This window comes from Crinia signifera, chromosome 5, assembly GCF_055691185.1.
Source record: "Crinia signifera chromosome 5, ASM5569118v1, whole genome shotgun sequence".
NCBI classification, from domain to species: Eukaryota; Metazoa; Chordata; class Amphibia; order Anura; family Myobatrachidae; genus Crinia; species Crinia signifera.
Window position 1 is genome coordinate 2445981 of NC_139221.1, and position 21079 is coordinate 2467059.

Consider the following 21079-nt stretch of genomic DNA (forward strand, 5'->3'; position numbering starts at 1 on the left):
TTTCAGGAGTACGGTTACTATCAGGGTGATACACAGTAGTATTCCAGGAGTACGGTTACTATCGTGGTAATGCACAGTAGTATTCCAGGAGTACAGTTACTATCTGGGTGATGCATAGTAGTATTCCAGGAGTACGGTTACTATCTGGGTGATGCACAGTAGTATTCCAGGAGTACGGTTACTATCTGGGTGATGCACAGTAGTATTCCAGGAGTACGGTTACTATCTGGGTGATGCATAGTAGTATTCCAGGAGTACGGTTACTATCTGGGTGATGCATAGTAGTATTCCAGGAGTACGGTTACTATCTGGGTGATGCACAGTAGTATTCCAGGAGTACGGTTACTATCTGGGTGATGCATAGTAGTATTCCAGGAGTACGGTTACTATCAGGGTGATGCACAGTAGTATTCCAGGAGTACGGTTACTATCTGGGTGATGCACAGTAGTATTCCAGGAGCACGGTTACTATCTGGGTGATGCATAGTAGTATTCCAGGAGTACGGTTACTATCAGGGTGATGCACAGTAGTATTCCAGGAGTACGGTTACTATCGTGGTGATGCACAGTAGTATTCCAGGAGTACGGTTACTATCTGGGTGATGCATAGTAGTATTCCAGGAGTACGGTTACTATCAGGGTGATGCACAGTAGTATTCCAGGAGTACGGTTACTATCTGGGTAATGCACAGTAGTATTCCAGGAGTACGGTTACTATCTGGGTGATGCACAGTAGTATTCCAGGAGTACGGTTACTATCAGGGTGATGCACAGTAGTATTCCAGGAGTATGGTTACTACCGTGGTAATGCACAGTAGTATTCCAGGAGTACGGTTACTATCTGGGTGATGCACAGTAGTAATCCAGGAGTACGGTTACTATCTGGGTGATGCACAGTAGTATTCCAGGAGTAAGGTTACTATCTGGGTGATGCACAGTAGTATTCCAGGAGTACGGTTACTATCGTGGTAATGCACAGCAGTATTCCAGGAGTACGGTTACTATCAGGGTGATGCACAGTAGTATTCCAGGAGTACGGTTACTATCAGGGTGATGCACAGTAGTATTCCAGGAGTACGGTTACTATCTGGGTGATGCACAGTAGTATTCCAGGAGTATGGTGATGCACAGTAGTATTCCAGGAGTACGGTTACTATCAGGGTGATGCACAGTAGTATTCCAGGAGTACGGTTACTATCTGGGTGATGCACAGTAGTATTCCAGGAGTACGGTTACTATCTGGGTGATGCACAGTAGTATTCCAGGAGTACGGTTACTATCAGGGTGATGCACAGTAGTATTCCAGGAGTACGGTTACTATCTGGGTGATGCACAGTAGTATTCCAGGAGTACGGTTACTATCAGGGTAATGCACAGTAGTATTCCAGGAGTACGGTTACTATCAGGGTGATGCACAGTAGTATTCCAGGAGTACGGTTACTATCTGGGTGATGCACAGTAGTATTCCAGGAGTACGGTTACTATCGTGGTAATTCACAGTAGTATTCCAGGAGTACGGTTACTATCTGGGTGATGCACAGTAGTATTCCAGGAGTACGGTTACTATCTGGGTGATGCACAGTAGTATTCCAGGAGTACGGTGATGCACAGTAGTATTCCAGGAGTACGGTTACTATCTGGGTGATGCACAGTAGTATTCCAGGAGCACGGTTACTATCTGGGTGATGCATAGTAGTATTCCAGGAGTACGGTTACTATCAGGGTGATGCACAGTAGTATTCCAGGAGTACGGTTACTATCGTGGTGATGCACAGTAGTATTCCAGGAGTACGGTTACTATCTGGGTGATGCATAGTAGTATTCCAGGAGTACGGTTACTATCAGGGTGATGCACAGTAGTATTCCAGGAGTACGGTTACTATCTGGGTGATGCACAGTAGTATTCCAGGAGCACGGTTACTATCTGGGTGATGCATAGTAGTATTCCAGGAGTACGGTTACTATCAGGGTGATGCACAGTAGTATTCCAGGAGTATGGTTACTACCGTGGTAATGCACAGTAGTATTCCAGGAGTACGGTTACTATCTGGGTGATGCACAGTAGTAATCCAGGAGTACGGTTACTATCTGGGTGATGCACAGTAGTATTCCAGGAGTAAGGTTACTATCTGGGTGATGCACAGTAGTATTCCAGGAGTACGGTTACTATCGTGGTAATGCACAGCAGTATTCCAGGAGTACGGTTACTATCAGGGTGATGCACAGTAGTATTTCAGGAGTACGGTTACTATCAGGGTGATGCACAGTAGTATTCCAGGAGTACGGTTACTATCGTGGTAATGCACAGTAGTATTCCAGGAGTACGGTTACTATCTGGGTGATGCACAGTAGTATTCCAGGAGTACGGTTACTATCAGGGTGATGCACAGTAGTATTCCAGGAGTACGGTTACTATCTGGGTGATGCATAGTAGTATTCCAGGAGTATGGTTACTACCGTGGTAATGCACAGCAGTATTCCAGGAGTACGGTTACTATCAGGGTGATGCACAGTAGTATTTCAGGAGTACGGTTACTATCAGGGTGATGCACAGTAGTATTCCAGGAGTATGGTTACTATCGTGGTAATGCACAGCAGTATTCCAGGAGTACGGTTACTATCTGGGTGATGCATAGTAGTATTCCAGGAGTACGGTTACTATCAGGGTGATGCACAGTAGTATTCCAGGAGTACGGTTACTATCTGGGTGATGCACAGTAGTATTCCAGGAGCACGGTTACTATCTGGGTGATGCATAGTAGTATTCCAGGAGTACGGTTACTATCAGGGTGATGCACAGTAGTATTCCAGGAGTACGGTTACTATCGTGGTGATGCACAGTAGTATTCCAGGAGTACGGTTACTATCTGGGTGATGCATAGTAGTATTCCAGGAGTACGGTTACTATCAGGGTGATGCACAGTAGTATTCCAGGAGTACGGTTACTATCTGGGTAATGCACAGTAGTATTCCAGGAGTACGGTTACTATCTGGGTGATGCACAGTAGTATTCCAGGAGTACGGTTACTATCAGGGTGATGCACAGTAGTATTCCAGGAGTATGGTTACTACCGTGGTAATGCACAGTAGTATTCCAGGAGTACGGTTACTATCTGGGTGATGCACAGTAGTAATCCAGGAGTACGGTTACTATCTGGGTGATGCACAGTAGTATTCTCGGAGTACGGTTACTATCTGGGTGATGCACAGTAGTATTCCAGGAGTACGGTTACTATCAGGGTGATGCACAGTAGTATTCCAGGAGTATGGTTACTACCGTGGTAATGCACAGTAGTATTCCAGGAGTACGGTTACTATCTGGGTGATGCACAGTAGTAATCCAGGAGTACGGTTACTATCTGGGTGATGCACAGTAGTATTCCAGGAGTAAGGTTACTATCTGGGTGATGCACAGTAGTATTCTCGGAGTACGGTTACTATCTAGGTAATGCACAGTAGTATTCCAGGAGTACGGTTACTATCGTGGTGATGCACAGTAGTATTCCAGGAGTACGGTTACTATCTGGGTGATGCACAGTAGTATTCCAGGAGTACGGTTACTATCTGGGTGATGCACAGTAGTATTCCAGGAGTACGGTGATGCACAGTAGTATTCCAGGAGTACGGTTACTATCAGGGTGATGCACAGTAGTATTTCAGGAGTACGGTTACTATCAGGGTGATACACAGTAGTATTCCAGGAGTACGGTTACTATCGTGGTAATGCACAGTAGTATTCCAGGAGTACAGTTACTATCTGGGTGATGCATAGTAGTATTCCAGGAGTACGGTTACTATCTGGGTGATGCACAGTAGTATTCCAGGAGTACGGTTACTATCTGGGTGATGCACAGTAGTATTCCAGGAGTACGGTTACTATCTGGGTGATGCATAGTAGTATTCCAGGAGTACGGTTACTATCTGGGTGATGCATAGTAGTATTCCAGGAGTACGGTTACTATCTGGGTGATGCACAGTAGTATTCCAGGAGTACGGTTACTATCTGGGTGATGCATAGTAGTATTCCAGGAGTACGGTTACTATCAGGGTGATGCACAGTAGTATTCCAGGAGTACGGTTACTATCTGGGTGATGCACAGTAGTATTCCAGGAGCACGGTTACTATCTGGGTGATGCATAGTAGTATTCCAGGAGTACGGTTACTATCAGGGTGATGCACAGTAGTATTCCAGGAGTACGGTTACTATCGTGGTGATGCACAGTAGTATTCCAGGAGTACGGTTACTATCTGGGTGATGCATAGTAGTATTCCAGGAGTACGGTTACTATCAGGGTGATGCACAGTAGTATTCCAGGAGTACGGTTACTATCTGGGTAATGCACAGTAGTATTCCAGGAGTACGGTTACTATCTGGGTGATGCACAGTAGTATTCCAGGAGTACGGTTACTATCAGGGTGATGCACAGTAGTATTCCAGGAGTATGGTTACTACCGTGGTAATGCACAGTAGTATTCCAGGAGTACGGTTACTATCTGGGTGATGCACAGTAGTAATCCAGGAGTACGGTTACTATCTGGGTGATGCACAGTAGTATTCCAGGAGTAAGGTTACTATCTGGGTGATGCACAGTAGTATTCTCGGAGTACGGTTACTATCTAGGTAATGCACAGTAGTATTCCAGGAGTACGGTTACTATCGTGGTGATGCACAGTAGTATTCCAGGAGTACGGTTACTATCAGGGTGATGCACAGTAGTATTCCAGGAGTACGGTTACTATCTGGGTGATGCACAGTAGTATTCCAGGAGTACGGTTACTATCTGGGTGATGCACAGTAGTATTCCAGGAGTACGGTTACTATAGTGGTAATGCACAGTAGTATTCCAGGAGTACGGTTACTATCAGGGTGATGCACAGTAGTATTCCAGGAGTACGGTGATGCACAGTAGTATTCCAGGAGTACGGTTACTATCTGGGTGATGCACAGTAGTATTCCAGGAGTACGGTTACTATCGTGGTAATGCACAGTAGTATTCCAGGAGTACGGTTACTATCAGGGTGATGCACAGTAGTATTCCAGGAGTACGGTGATGCACAGTAGTATTCCAGGAGTACGGTTACTATCAGGGTGATGCACAGTAGTATTCCAGGAGTACGGTTACTATCAGGGTGATGCACAGTAGTATTCCAGGAGTACGGTTACTATTGTGGTAATGCACAGTAGTATTCCAGGAGTACGGTTACTATCGGGGTGATGCATAGTAGTATTCCAGGAGTACGGTTACTATCAGGGTGATGCACAATAGTATTCCAGGAGTACGGTTACTATCTGGGTGATGCACAGTAGTATTCCAGGAGTACGGTTACTATCTGGGTGATGCACAGTAGTATTCCAGGAGTACGGTTACTATCTGGGTGATGCACAGTTGTATTCCAGGAGTACGGTTACTATCTGGGTGATGCACAGTAGTATTCCAGGAGTATGGTTACTATCTGGGTGATGCACAGTAGTATTCCAGGAGTACGGTTACTATCAGGGTGATGCACAATAGTATTCCAGGAGTACGGTTACTATCTGGGTGATGCACAGTAGTATTCCAGGAGTACGGTTACTATCAGGGTGATGCACAATAGTATTCCAGGAGTACGGTTACTATCTGGGTGATGCACAGTAGTATTCCAGGAGTACGGTGATGCACAGTAGTATTCCAGGAGTACGGTTACTATCAGGGTGATGCACAGTAGTATTCCAGGAGTACGGTTACTATCTGGGTGATGCACAGTAGTATTCCAGGAGTACGGTTACTATCTGGGTGATGCATAGTAGTATTCCAGGAGTACGGTTACTATCTGGGTGATGCACAGTAGTATTCCAGGAGTACGGTTACTATCGTGGTAATGCACAGTAGTATTCCAGGAGTACGGTTACTATCAGGGTGATGCACAGTAGTATTCCAGGAGTACGGTGATGCACAGTAGTATTCCAGGAGTACGGTTACTATCTTTGTGATGCACAGTAGTATTCCAGGAGTACGGTTACTATCAGGGTGATGCACAGTAGTATTCCAGGAGTACGGTTACTATCGTGGTAATGCACAGTAGTATTCCAGGAGTACGGTTACTATCGGGGTGATGCATAGTAGTATTCCAGGAGTACGGTTACTATCAGGGTGATGCACAATAGTATTCCAGGAGTACGGTTACTATCTGGGTGATGCACAGTAGTATTCCAGGAGTACGGTTACTATCTGGGTGATGCACAGTAGTATTCCAGGAGTACGGTTACTATCTGGGTGATGCACAGTAGTATTCCAGGAGTATGGTTACTATCTGGGTGATGCACAGTAGTATTCCAGGAGTACGGTTACTATCAGGGTGATGCACAATAGTATTCCAGGAGTACGGTTACTATCTGGGTGATGCACAGTAGTATTCCAGGAGTATGGTTACTATCTGGGTGATGCACAGTAGTATTCCAGGAGTACGGTTAATCTGGGTGATGCACAGTAGTAATCCAGGAGTACGGTTACTATCTGGGTGATGCACAGTAGTATTCCAGGAGTACGGTTACTATCTGGGTGATGCATAGTAGTATTCCAGGAGTACGGTTACTATCGTGGTAATGCACAGTAGTATTCCAGGAGTACGGTTACTATCGTGGTGATGCACAGTAGTATTCCAGGAGTATGGTTACTATCTAGGTAATGCACAGTAGTATTCCAGGAGTACGGTTACTATCGTGTTGATGCACAGTAGTATTCCAGTACGGTTACTCTCAGGGTGATGCACAGTAGTATTCCAGGAGTATGGTTACTATCGTGGTAATGCACAGCAGTATTCCAGGAGTACGGTTACTATCAGGGTGATGCACAGTAGTATTCCAGGAGTACGGTTACTATCAGGGTGATGCACAGTAGTATTCCAGGAGTACGGTTACTATCGTGGTAATGCACAGTAGTATTCCAGGAGTACGGTTACTATCTGGGTGATGCACAGTAGTATTCCAGGAGTACGGTTACTATCTGGGTGATGCATAGTAGTATTCCAGGAGTACGGTTACTATCTGGGTGATGCACAGTAGTATTCCAGGAGTACGGTTACTATCTGGGTGATGCATAGTAGTATTCAAGGAGTACGGTTACTATTTGGGTGATGCACAGTAGTATTCCAGGAGTACGGTGATGCACAGTAGTATTCCAGGAGTATGGTTACTATCTGGGTGATGCACAGTAGTATTCCAGGAGTACGGTTACTATCTGGGTGATGCACAGTAGTATTCCAGGAGTACGGTTACTATCTGGGTGATGCACAGTAGTATTCCAGGAGTACGGTTACTATCTGGGTGATGCACAGTAGTATTCCAGGAGTACGGTGATGCACAGTAGTATTCCAGGAGTACGATTACTATCTGGGTGATGCACAGTAGTATTCCAGGAGTATGGTTACTATCTGGGTGATGCACAGTAGTATTCCAGGAGTACGGTTACTATCTGGGTGATGCACAGTAGTATTCCAGGAGTACGGTGATGCACAGTAGTATTCCAGGAGTACGATTACTATCTGGGTGATGCACAGTAGTATTCCAGGAGTACGGTTACTATCTGGGTGATGCACAGTAGTATTCCAGGAGTATGGTGATGCACAGTAGTATTCCAGGAGTACGGTTACTATCTGGGTGATGCACAGTAGTATTCCAGGAGTACGGTTACTATCTGGGTGATGCATAGTAGTATTCCAGGAGTATGGTTACTATCTGGGTGATGCATAGTAGTATTCCAGGAGTACGGTTACTATCGGGGTGATGCACAGTAGTATTCCAGGAGTACGGTTACTATCTGGGTGATGCACAGTAGTATTCCAGGAGTACGGTTACTATCGGGGTGATGCACAGTAGTATTCCAGGAGTACGGTGATGCACAGTAGTTTCCTAGGGGTAAAGTTTTTGTTGGATGCTGTGACAATACTGGCATTATATGATCCTGAAATGTTGTCATCTGTTTCCCCTGATAGATAACAGATCCCTGAGCTCCAGCCAGAACGGCCCGGTGTCATCTCATTCTCTTCCGCTTATGAATCCCGACCTCTCCTCATGCTTTACTCGAGACTCTGCTTGGGAGATGTGCAGCTCTAACAGTCTCCAGGCAACTTCTTCCTCCAACTCGCTGGACAAAGTCAACCAGGGTGATCGGAGCCCCAGTGACATCACCAGTATAATCGCACATCTCCGGAGCCTCGCAACAGAGACCTCAAATAATTGTTCCAGAGCTGATGCAGAGAAACCTAAATCCAATCGCGACTCCAGCGGGACCTCTGACAACCTGAATATTGCATTCTCCACATCTACTGTCTCCGACACCGCTGTAAAAGACTGCAACCAGCTGGATTTTCAGGCAAGTTTGGCTGAAGAAGTAGTTGCCAACCAATATCCATTTGTCAATGCGGAATCAAACTTTAAGAGAAAATCAAACGCAAAAATCTATATCTGCTTACAGTGCGGGAAAACGTGCCCGTGTCACTCTGCGTACATCCGCCACCAGAGAACGCACACTGGGGAGAAGCCCTATTCGTGCACGGACTGCAGTAAATCTTTTATTCAAATCTCCGATTACAACAATCATGTCAGGTCCCACACAGGTGAGAAGCCGTACACCTGTGCGGAATGCGGGAAGAGCTTCAGTCGTAGTACTTACCTGGTGACCCACTCTAGAACTCACACCAAGGAGAAGCCCTACACCTGCAATGTGTGTGGGAAAAGCTTTGTACAGCACTCTCACCTCTCCCTACATCTCCGCATCCATAGTGGCGAGAAGCCTTATATATGCATTGAGTGTGGCAACAGCTTCAGCCGCAGTTCCACCCTGGTGAAACACAAGAAGTCTCATCGCAGGAAGACGCTACACATGTGCAAGAAGAAGAATGGGGAAGACACCACGTGGACCTTCACACAGAACCATCCACCCACCTGGGGAGCAAATGCAAAAGGACTGGGTCAATCTCCTTCAGCAGCTGAACCCTTACGTGTCAAATCAGAGACAGAGGAGACACCAAGATGCCACCCACCGGTGGTTACTTGCAGGAAACGCTACAGAGGGGGGAAGAAGATGACGCACAAGCCAATACGAATCATGCTAGAAAAGTATCTCGTTTATGAAGGAGTAGCTGGGAACAATACTGAACTTCCACATAAAAAGAAGTTGTTATGGAAGAAGAAGTCCCAGCATCCCTGTAAGGAGAGTGCAGAAGGCACAGGCCACACTGATCCGGAGACCGCTATCTGCCCCCCGGAGAAGATGAAAAGTGAAATAAAAGACCTGGACACTGAAAAGAGTGTGGTCATCTCTTCTCCCCCTAAGGAGGAAAATGAAATAAACGAGACCCTTCCCCCGGACAGGTGCAACCAGTCACCAGGTCCAGGCACTATCAGGGAGGTGAAATCTGACTTCACCCCAGCAAATGATGAGATCACCAAATGTGAGGTGATGGATCCACCATGCTCCTACCCAAACACAGATGTGCAGCCTGGGACTGACCATGTGCCAGCCTACAGCTCCCCACAGAGGACACATAAGGGATCCCCTTTCATCTGCAGCTACTGCGGCAAGAGCTGTCCATGCAAATCCGCTTTTATCCGCCACCAGAGAATTCACACTGGGGAGAAGCCCTATACCTGTGAGGAGTGTGGGAAGAGTTTTATTCAGGCCTCAGATTACAACAACCATGTCAGGTCCCACACGGGTGAGAAGCCTTACACCTGTGCGGAGTGTGGGAAGAGCTTCAGTCGCAGTACTTACCTGGTGACCCACACTAGAACCCATACCAAGGAGAAACCCTACACATGCAGAGAGTGTGGCAAAAGCTTTATCCAGCACTCTCACCTTGCCATACACCTACGCATCCACAGTGGGGAGAAGCCGTACTCTTGTTTGGAGTGTGGAAAACGATTCAGCAGAAGCTCAACGCTCGTTAAGCACCAGAAATCGCACAAGAAGAACTTAGCAGTTGAACAACCTAAACTTTGAGAGCCCAGATCACTTGGATCTTCAGAGCCCAGTTCAGAGAGCTCCTTTTAGTTTGCGATAAGGTCTAGAACATTCTATTCACATGTACTAAGGGGTGTTTCAGGCACAACATTGAGGTGCTACTTGTTCTCTTGTGGTCAGTCCTTTCCTGCTAATTTATTCTGCCTTCGCTGCCACTAATAAGTTGTGTCCTGTGTTGGACTTACATAAGTGGTCCTCATACAATGAAGCGTGGTGGCCACTTCTCTGGGCTGGTGACCTCTGTATATTGCCACCATTCAGTTATATGCAATATTTGCCTGTTGTCATATACTTATCATGTGTCTTCCTGACATGTTACTGTTCCACCCCACACAGGATCCCTCTGTGGTCTGTGGCTACCTCATGCAAGCAACAATTGACCCTAATAAATCCAATTTTATCATCATAGAATATGTTGGCAGATTAGAACCGCTTGGCCCATCTAGGCTGTCCATGCACACGCACTAACACCCACAAACACATTCGTAAACACACACTGAAAAACGAGGAGCCAAATAGATCCACTCTAATGCCGGACAGACACAGTTCATGGGAATTTCTCCTGCTTTGCTTTAGCTGATCTGGCATCAGGGGCAGAATCCAGCGTGATTATATTTGTGCACAGAGAACACTCTGTATTCTCCCAGGTGCAGGCACACCTCCTTGTATTCACGGCCTGTGCTCGAGCTAACCCGCCTACCATTACCACAACAGGAGAAGGTGCAGAGCTGCAGATACATGCATTCCATCCTGTGTCACCCCATGGATGTCTACTGGACAATTTCAGATCTAAATAAAAAGTAGAGAACACTGATAATTAGAATATTTAGCAATTGAAGTAATAGCAGTGTATCGGCTGAGCAGGAGATAATCAGCATGTACTGTATTATGTGTCCCAGAAACAGCGGCATCTTTGTCACCTGTACTCCATAAGTACAAACGCATTTCACCATCAGATCTCCGCATTTCACTGTTGTAGGATCATCTACTGTATATAGGGAGAGGTCCTTGCTGAGGCTTATAGTGCACTATTCAGACATTACTAATAATCCTGGCCAGTGATTGTCTGGTAAGGTCTTCTACGATGACAGGGCCGAAGGACTGACCATACTGACATAGTGGAATGTTAACTTAATGTGTAATAAACTTTATTACCCTAATCATAACTTTGGTTGCACCAGTCTTTGTTCTCTTATCACGGTAATCATATTGTGGTGATTTATTTCATATCTCAAAGACACTTCTTATTGGGACAAAGTATTTCATTTTGTAAATCATATAATTGCAAATTTTAAGTGAATGTCCAGGAACCTTTTCTCTGAAGGTAGATGCTAATACCCAGGTAGCATTAGCCAATGCACTGTCTGCTACTGCAATGGGAAATGCATCTTCCCTACTGGATCTTCCCCTGTATTGGGCCATGCCTCTTACCTAATAGATGCCCCTTGATGGGCAATGCCTTTTCCCTACTGGGTTATTCCCCCATGATGGACAAAGCATCTTCCCTACTGGGTTATTCACCCATGATGGACAACGCATCTTCCCTACTGGGTTATTCCCCCATGATGGACAACGCATCTTCCCTACTGGGTTATTCCCCCCGTAATGGGCAATGCATCTTCCCTAACAGATTCTTCCCCCTGTGATGGGCAATGCCTCTTCTATACTGGATTCTTCCCCCGTGATGGGCAATGCCTCTTCTATACTGGGTTATTCCCCCGTAATGGGCAATGCCTCTTCCCTACTAGGTTATTCCCCCGTAATGGGCAATGCCTCTTCCCTAATACATTCTTCCCCCATGATGAGCAATGCCTCTTCTATACTGGATTCTTCCCCCGTGATGGGCAATGCATCTTCCCTAATAGATTCTTCCCCCATGATGGGCAATGCCTCTCTTCTATACTGGATTCTTCCCCCGTGATGGACAATGCATCTTCCCTACTAGGTTATTCCTCCGTAATGGGCAATGCCTCTTCTATACTGGATTTTTTCCCCATGATGGACAATGCATCTTCCCTAATAGATTCTTCCCCCATGATGGGCAATGCCTCTTCTATACTGGATTCTTCCCCCGTGATGGGCAATGCATCTTCCCTACTGGGTTATTGCCCCGTAATGGGCAATGCCTCTTCTATACTGTATTTTTTTCCCCATGATGGACAATGCATCTCCCCGAATAGATTCTTCCCCCATAATGGGCAATGCCTCTTCTATACTGGATTCTTCCGCCTTGATGGGCAATGCATCTTCCCTACTGGGTTATTGCCCCGTAATGGGCAATGCCTCTTCTATACTGTATTTTTTCCCCATAATGGACAATGCATCTCCCCTAATAGATTCTTCCCCCATGATGGGCAATGCCTCTTCTATACTGGATTCTTCCCCCATGATGGGCAATGCCTCTTCTATACTTTATTCTTCCCCCGTGATGGGCAATGCATCTTCACTAATAGATTCTTCCGTGATGGGCAACGCATCTTCTATACTGGATTCTTCCCCCGTGATGGACAATGCATTCAGGGATGGTTCTTCTGATGCTACTTTTGTGCTAGAAGAATCCTCCCCTTTCCGTGATTCTGCAGAAGAATCCTTGATCGAAAGGCCTTCTGTTACTGCTGCTGCTGCTGGGGGTAGTTCTTCAACCCAGAAGTGTCCCAAGAAAACCCACTGTACTACTTAGAAAAAACAACTGACTGTTCAGCAGTGCTTGGCGAGAAAAACAAGTATGTCAGTTCTCACCCAGTGGCACAGCGGATCACCGAAGCCATGACTGCCAGGATAGTATTGGATGTGTATCCAATATCTGCCATAAATGAATGGAGGCTGAGTGTCCCCGTTACCAGATTCCATCTCTGTTCCATTTCATCCGGAAAGCCATTCCTGAGCTGTACCAATTAAGTGTAAAGTAATCCATGGCCTGAAAAGTGGGATTGAAGACAGTGTCCACTTAACCATGGATATGTGGACAAGTGGCAGTGGACAGACCAAGGAATACATGACTGTGGCAGCCCACTGGGTGGTTGAATCCCCTCCAGCAGCAGCAGTAGGATCTAGCAAGCATCACCAGCTCATTCATACTAGGCAGGCTACTCTATGTATCACCAGCTTTACTAAGATGCATACCACTGAGAACCTCTTGGAAAAACTGAGAGATGTCATAGCGACATGGCTTACCCCACTTGGACTCTCCTCAGGAATTATCATTTCAGATAACGCCAGTAATATCGTGAGAGCATTACAGCTGGGTGAATTTGAACACATCCCCTGTTTTACTCACACGATCAAATTAGTGGTCCAGGCATTTTTAAGGAACAACAATGGCATGCAAGTGATGCTGTGGGTTGCACGAAAAATTTCGGGGCATTCCGCAACAGCGTGTAGGAGATTGCAGCAGCTGCAAGGGGAATTTAATCTGCCCTTTCATCAGCTAAAGCAGGAGGTGCCACCAAGGTGAACTCCACCGTGTATGTGCTTCAGTGGATGGAAGAACAGCAGAAAGCCATTCACAGCTATACAACAAGCCATGACTTTGGGAGAGGAGGGGGGTGTACCTTAGCCCAGCACATTGGAAACTCATATCAGTGCTGTGTAAGGTGCTGAAACCCTTCGAAGTAGCCACATGTGAAGTGAGCGCAGAGACTGCTAGTGTGAGCCAGATGGTTCCCTTAATTAGGCTTTTGGAGAATCAACTTGCAAAATTTAAGGAGATCAAACAAGGCCATGCGCAAAATATGCTGGACTTGTAAATCAAGGGTTGCCAGAGGTTAGCGGAGGACTAGTTTCAGGACAGTGTCATTGTAGGCATGTTAGAGAGTCCTTTCACATACTGGAAAGAAATAAAGGCAATATGAAGGCCCTTGTACAGGCTGGCTTTGTATTACTGGTACTTGTTTCCTAGAAGGGCGCCCATCGTGGGCATCGCATGTACATCGCATGCCATTATAATGGCATGCAATGCGACCGATGCGATATCCACGATTTTACATAGAAATGCATGGTAAAATGTAAATCGCGTCAATCGCATCGCATGCGGCCAAAAAATCGCATGTGATGCGACCGACGCGATTACCGATTTTACATAGGGAACAATGTTAAATGGCCCAATTGACCCGATTTTACATTGGGAACAATGTTAAATGGCCCACAGACCCCAAATAGCCACCCTGAAGTGTGAAATGGCCCCCCCAATGCTAACGCCACCCCACGATCAACGTCAACCCGAAGCGTGGCGAGCCCGCGAAGGGTGGCGGTACGCGTCCTCCGACCTTTTCATACCCCCACTATCCACGTCGGCGTGGAGTTAAGAATAGAAAGTGTGGCGAGCGCACCGAGCCCGAAGCGTGGTGAGGGGACGCGGAATACAAGCCTGAAGCGTGGCGAGCGGACGCAGAATACATGTTAAGTAATCCGTTTCCGCTCGCCACGCTTCGGGAGCGTGTTCCGTGTCCGCTCGCCACACTTTCTATTCTCAACTCCACGCCGACGTGGATAGTGGGGGTATGAAAAGGTCGGAGGACGCGTACCGCTGCGCTCGCCACACTTTGGGTTGACGTTGATCGTGGGGTGGCATTAACAATTGGGGGGGCCCAGGGTGGCTATTTGGGGTCTGTGGGCCATATAACATTGTTCCCTATGTGAAATCGGGTCAATTGGGCCATTTAACATTGTTCCCTATGTAAAATCGCGGTAATCGCGTCGGTCGCATCGCATGCAATTTTTTTGGCCGCATGCGATGCGACCGACGCAATTTTTTTTCTTGCGATGCCTTAGATCAAAATCGTGGGCGCCCTTCTAGGAAACAAGTACCGTATTACTTAAGCTGCCCACCCTCCAGTGTGTACTCGGAGAGTGTGTTCAGCCCTGCTGGGAACCTTGTGAGTGATCGTCGTCGGAGGCTACTTCCTCAAAATGTTGAAAAAATGATGTTCATAAAAATGAACTACAAATATCACGAGGACCTTTCCCACCAATTCCAGCGCAGAACACAGACATCGCTCATGGAGGATTCCAGCAGTGATGAACTGATATTGTGTGATGATGATGAGGACCTGTCCCACCAGTTCCAGAGCAGAACACAGACATCGCTCATGGAGGATTCCAGCAGTGATGAACTGATATTGTGTGATGATGATGAGGACCTTTCCCACCAATTCCAGCGCAGAACACAGACATCGCTCATGGAGGATTCCGGCAGTGAACTGATATTGTGTGATGATGATGAGGACCTGTCCCACCAATTCCCTCGCAGAACACAGACATCGCTCATGGAGGATTCCAGCAGTGATGAACTGATATTGTGTGATGATGATGATGACCTGTCCCACCAATTCCCTCGCAGTACACAGACATCGCTCATGGAGGATTCCGGCAGTGATGAACTGATATTGTGTGATGATGATGATGACCTGTCCCACCAATTCCATCGCAGAACACAGACATCGCTCATGGAGGATTCCGGCAGTGATGAACTGATATTGTGTGATGATGATGATGATGAGGACCTGTCCCACCAATTCCAGCGCAGAACACAGACATCACTCATGGAGGATTCCAGCAGTGATGAACTGATATTGTGTGATGATGATGAGGACCTTTCCCACCAATTCCAGCGCAGAACACAGACATCGCTCATGGAGGATTCCAGCGCAGAACACAGACATCGCTCATGGAGGATTCCATCGCAGAACACAGACATCGCTCATGGAGGATTCCATCGCAGAACACAGACATCGCTCATGGAGGATTCCAGCAGTGATGAACTGATATTGTGTGATGATGATGATGACCTTTCCCACCAATTCCAGCGCAGAACACAGACATCGCTCATGGAGGATTCCAGCAGTGATGAACTGATATTGTGTGATGATGATGATGACCTTTCCCACCAATTCCAGCGCAGAACACAGACATCGCTCATGGAGGATTCCAGCAGTGATGAACTGATATTGTGTGATGATGATGAGGACCTGTCCCACCAATTCCCTCGCAGAACACCGACATCACTCATGGAGGATTCCAGCAGTGATGAACTGATATTGTGTGATGATGATGAGGACCTTTCCCACCAATTCCAGCGCAGAACACAGACATCGCTCATGGAGGATTCCAGCAGTGATGAACTGATATTGTGTGATGATGATGATGACCTGTCCCACCAATTCCCTCGCAGTACACAGACATCGCTCATGGAGGATTCCGGCAGTGATGAACTGATATTGTGTGATGATGATGATGACCTGTCCCACCAATTCCATCGCAGAACACAGACATCGCTCATGGAGGATTCCGGCAGTGATGAACTGATATTGTGTGATGATGATGATGATGAGGACCTGTCCCACCAATTCCAGCGCAGAACACAGACATCACTCATGGAGGATTCCAGCAGTGATGAACTGATATTGTGTGATGATGATGAGGACCTTTCCCACCAATTCCAGCGCAGAACACAGACATCGCTCATGGAGGATTCCAGCAGTGATGAACTGATATTGTGTGATGATGATGAGGACCTGTCCCACCAATTCCAGCGCAGAACACAGACATCGCTCATGGAGGATTCCAGCAGTGATGAACTGATATTGTGTGATGATGATGATGAGGACCTGTCCCACCAATTCCAGCGCAGAACACAGACATCGCTCATGGAGGATTCCAGCAGTGATGAACTGATATTGTGTGATGATGATGATGAGGACCTGTCCCACCAATTCCAGCGCAGAACACAGACATCGCTCATGGAGGATTCCAGCAGTGATGAACTGATATTGTGTGATGATGATGACTCCAAGGATGTACACACTGATGAGAGTGAAGATTAGGATGGCGAATGATGACATCAGTCAGTCTGTACCTTATTGTGGGGGCCCAAACAAACCAGTCATTTCAGTCACAGGTTTAGCAGTCCCTCTGGCTGAAATGAGTAAATGACTGGTTTGTCAAGTGCGCAATGTCCTATTACAACCTACGGGTGGGTGGGCAGGCCCAGGGACAATTCCATTTTACACCTCTTTGCCATTATGTGCTTTTTGAGGCCTACTTTTTCAAACTGCCATCCTATCTGCTAATCTCAGAGCTGAGCAATAAGATTATTATATGGATCGCTTTTCCTTATGAAATTAAATTATTATATGAAATATGCACTTTTTTTTGATCATTACTTATTTTATTGTGGGTGGGCCCAGTGGCCAATCCCTGCACAGAACTGAGGTATGAAATGGGCTTAAGCAGCAGCTCTGGGTGGGAATTTCACAGCTGTTCAGGGTCACTGTCATAATGGGGCAGGTGGAGGAAACTGAGGCTCCTCCAGAGCATCAGCTTCACAAGCAGGCCGAGCAGCCAGGACCCCACACCTTCAGGAAAAGCGGCTGGTATTCGCAACCAGATCACCATTGCCCTTCCAGGAACCGCTATCCTGCAGGAGTCACCCAATGCAAGTATACCCTTAGGTGGCTACTGACTGTCTAGGGCAGGCTTTCCCAATCACAGTCCTCAAGGCACACCAACAGTGCAGGTTTTAGTGATATCCAGCCTTCAGCACAGATGGTTTAATCAGAATCACTCAGGTACTAATTAAGTCACCTGTGCTCAAGCCTGGATATCACTAAAACCTGCACTGTTGGTGTGCCTTGAGGACCGTGGTTGGGAATGCATGGTCTAGGGCTGGGGTAGCCAACCCTAGTCCTGGAGAGCTACCAACAGTGCATGTTTTGCAGGTCTCCTCACAGAATCACAAGTGAGCTAATTAGCTCCATCTGTCTATCTTTTAAAATGTGTCAGTGATTAACGAGTGCAGCAGCTAGGTTGTCTGGAAAATGTGAACTGTTGGTAGCTCTTGAGGGCTAGGGTTGGCTACCACTGGTCTAGGGGAAGGGGCTCTTTTGCTTTGTGGGGTTAGTATGGTCCTGTGTTCAATGTTAATTTACCTGTATATATAAGTACATTAGTGTGGTTACGGTTAACATGCATAATTAGTGTTAATGTAATAAAAAGGTGCCATTGGACCTTGCTAATCTGTCCTTCCTGTGTGATCCGAGAACCGTGTGACCCCAGGGCACCGTGTAGAGCTTTAAACGCTGCCTTTCTCAATGTGGAGATGAGCGTCAGGTGAGAATAATTGTACATATGAACCTGGGGTCCTCACACACAGACTATCATTAGTTAGACAAAATCGCTTAGTCAATATCTCCAGTGCTTTGAGTCAAAAGTGTCCATAAATCAATATTACACCGTGTGTACAGAGCTTAACAGAACAATGCCTATTTATCTAGGTTAGCAGTAATATGGGAGATAACAGGTTAGACCTCCCAGAGCATGTACAATGGATCCCCTCCAGCAATATACTGGCTGTCATAACATTATAATATCTGACCCAACCCCCTAAGTAGACTTTGTGGCACCAAGGGGGATCTGCCAGCCAGGGATATAAAAGTGCAGTTTTCTCAATGGTCTGCATTCTATTCTGGATGATCATGTATACCAGACATCAGAGGAAACCCTACCAGGGCAGGGTCTGTGTGAGCCAGTAAATCAGGCTGGGGGACACAGGACTGTGTAGCTAACGGAAATGGTAAGGCTGCAGATTACTGAGATTGCTATTTCAGGGGGCTGACTGCAAGAGGCTTCTGGAGGATCTATGCTTCCAATTATCCTTTACCATGTGATGATCTTACGGTGTTGTGCTGTCATAATTTTTTTATATAGTCTTGTCTGTCCAAACTAATTGAATCCCTCGAAGGTAACCACCTTCTCAGCTAAGGATGGTTTCCTCACATTCCCTATGATAGGCAACATAACTTCCCGATCTGGCTTCTTCCACATGATGGCCAATGCATCTTCCCAACTGGCTTCTTCCCCATGATGGGCGATGCATCTTCCCAGCTGGCTTCTTCCCCATGATGGCCAATGCGTCTTCCCAGCTGGCTTCTTCCACATGGTGGGGAAAGCATCTTCCCTGCTGGATACTTCCCCATGATGGGCAACACATCTTCCCTGCTGGATTCTTCCCCATGATGGGCAAAGCATCTTCCCTGCTGGATTCTTCCCCATAATGGGCAACACATCTTCCCTGCTGGATTCTTCCCCATGATGGCCAATGCATCTTCCCTGCTGGATTCTTTCCCATGATGGGCAAAGCATCTTCCCAGCTGGCTTCTTCCCCATGGTGGGCAACGCATATTTCCTGCTGGATTCTTCCCCATGGTGGGCAACGCATCTTTCCTGCTGGATTCTTCCCCATGATGGGCAACGCATCTTTCCTGCTGGATTCTTCCCCATGATGGGCAACGCATCTCTCCTGCTGGATTCTTCCCCATGATGGGCAACACATCTTCCCTGCTGGATTCTTCCCCATGATGGGCAACGCATCTCTCCTGCTGGATTCTTCCCCATGGTGGGCAACGCATCTTTCCTGCTGGATTCTTCCCCATGGTGGGCAACGCATCTTTCCTGCTGGATTCTTCCCCATGGTGGGCAACGCATCTTTCCTGCTGGATTCTTCCCCATGGTGGGCAACGCATCTTTCCTGCTGGATTCTTCCCCATGGTGGGCAACGCATCTTTCCTGCTGGATTCTTCCCCATGATGGGCAACACATCTCTCCTGCTGGATGCTTCCCCATGGTGGGCAATTTATCTTTACAACTGTAGTCTTCCTCAGGTCTCAAGCAGATGACAGAAGTGCTGAAAACTTGCAGGAGAACCAGATAATGGACTGAGAACAGGAGTGCTGAGTACAGTCAGCCGCAGAGTGATGTGGGCTCATAAAGTACATGCATCGTGAAGTGAGTTACTACAGGGCCAGAGATGAGCAGAGTTAATAAGGGCCCTAGAAAAATATTCTGAATCTGAACTTTAAACAAACAGTAGATGAGGAACATGGCAGAAGGCCAGGAGAGATTCCTGAATATGGCAGTACTAGACCAAATAAGAGAAAGACCTGTGGCAGCTCCGTGCACTAGTATGGGGGCCTACACCTAGCTGATTCTGCCTTCCTTTGTGTAGTTTGGGGTAAGATATCATCACCTATTGCCTCTCTTATTTTGAGGATCCATTAGCTGCTGACATCTGAGTCCTTCTAGGTACTAACCCTCTATCACTTTTACAGTTCTTATCATTTTTAGCTATAAAACACAAAACTGAGAGGTTGACTCAATTAGCTGTCAGATCAGCTCACCCCCACTGGACACCAAGGATAACTGGGCAGCAATGAAACACAGATGGTTCCTGGACTCTGTCATGGTGATATCATTATCCCCGTTGCCCAAAGGTTATGTGATGCGGCCACTGAGTCCCACCTCCAGTGCAGCAGGGGTTAACAGGCAAACCCGCTCAAACAGCATCCAGAAGTGGACCATGCTGCAGCACACTCCCCAACCACTGCCCTCTGGAAACCTGCTTCCCAGTACCCAAGACAGCAGTGGCACCTGACTCACTGGCCGCCACCCTGCAGAGCTGGGGGACCGAACCCACAGGGGTGCTGCAGCCACCAGAAGGAGTCCAGGGCTATGGCACCCGCAAACCGCAGAAAATTGACTTAAACACTCAGTGCTTGGCGACTTGAATTTTGGCACCAAGCGCCCATTCAGTGACATGGCTGCCATAAACCCCTTCAGTGGTGTTTCTTTTTAGAGAGCGCTCCCCACTGGATGGGGTTTTTTTGGGGAGTGCTAATTCTCGGGTCCAGACAGCACCACTGAACACTCCATCAGCCACTGCCTGGCCCTGCCCCCGGCAACCCGGCTAGGTGGAGTGATGTTACAAACAGCTGGGGAAATGCCGGGCAGAAGGAGCTGGGCAGCGGCTGATCTCAGAGCTCAGCTCAGCGGCACTGCCTGGCAGGATGGAGCTGGGCAGCGGCTGAAGCTGAGCGCAGTTCTGATCTCAGAGCTCAGCTCAGAGGCACTGCCCAGCAGGATGGAGCTGGCAGCGGCTGAAGCTGAGCGCAGTTCTGATCTCAGAGCTCAGCTCAGCGGCACTGCCCAGCAGGATGGAGCTGGGCAGCGGCTGAAGCTGAGCGCAGTTCTGATCTCAGAGCTCAGCTCAGTGGCCCTGCCCGGCAGGATGGAGCACAGGCAGTGG

At 47.3% G+C, this 21079-nt stretch overlaps 1 protein-coding gene across 5 annotated transcripts in view; it reads left to right on the plus strand.

The window, feature by feature from the left end:
* The window catches only part of LOC146079845 (uncharacterized), an 82711-nt gene extending 68758 nt beyond the window's left edge, over window positions 1–13953 (plus strand). For 4 of the 5 annotated variants that reach the window (XM_083186485.1, XM_083186484.1, XM_083186487.1 and 1 more), the window contains exon 5: window positions 7973–13953. In XM_083186485.1, the coding sequence (XP_083042611.1) occupies window positions 7973–9981 (2009 nt within the window). In that variant the 3' untranslated portion in view covers window positions 9982–13953. The remainder of the gene's footprint in view (window positions 1–7972) is intronic. The other variant, XM_083186488.1, reaches the window with a different exon arrangement.
* Window positions 13954–21079: the final 7126 nt, after the last annotated feature.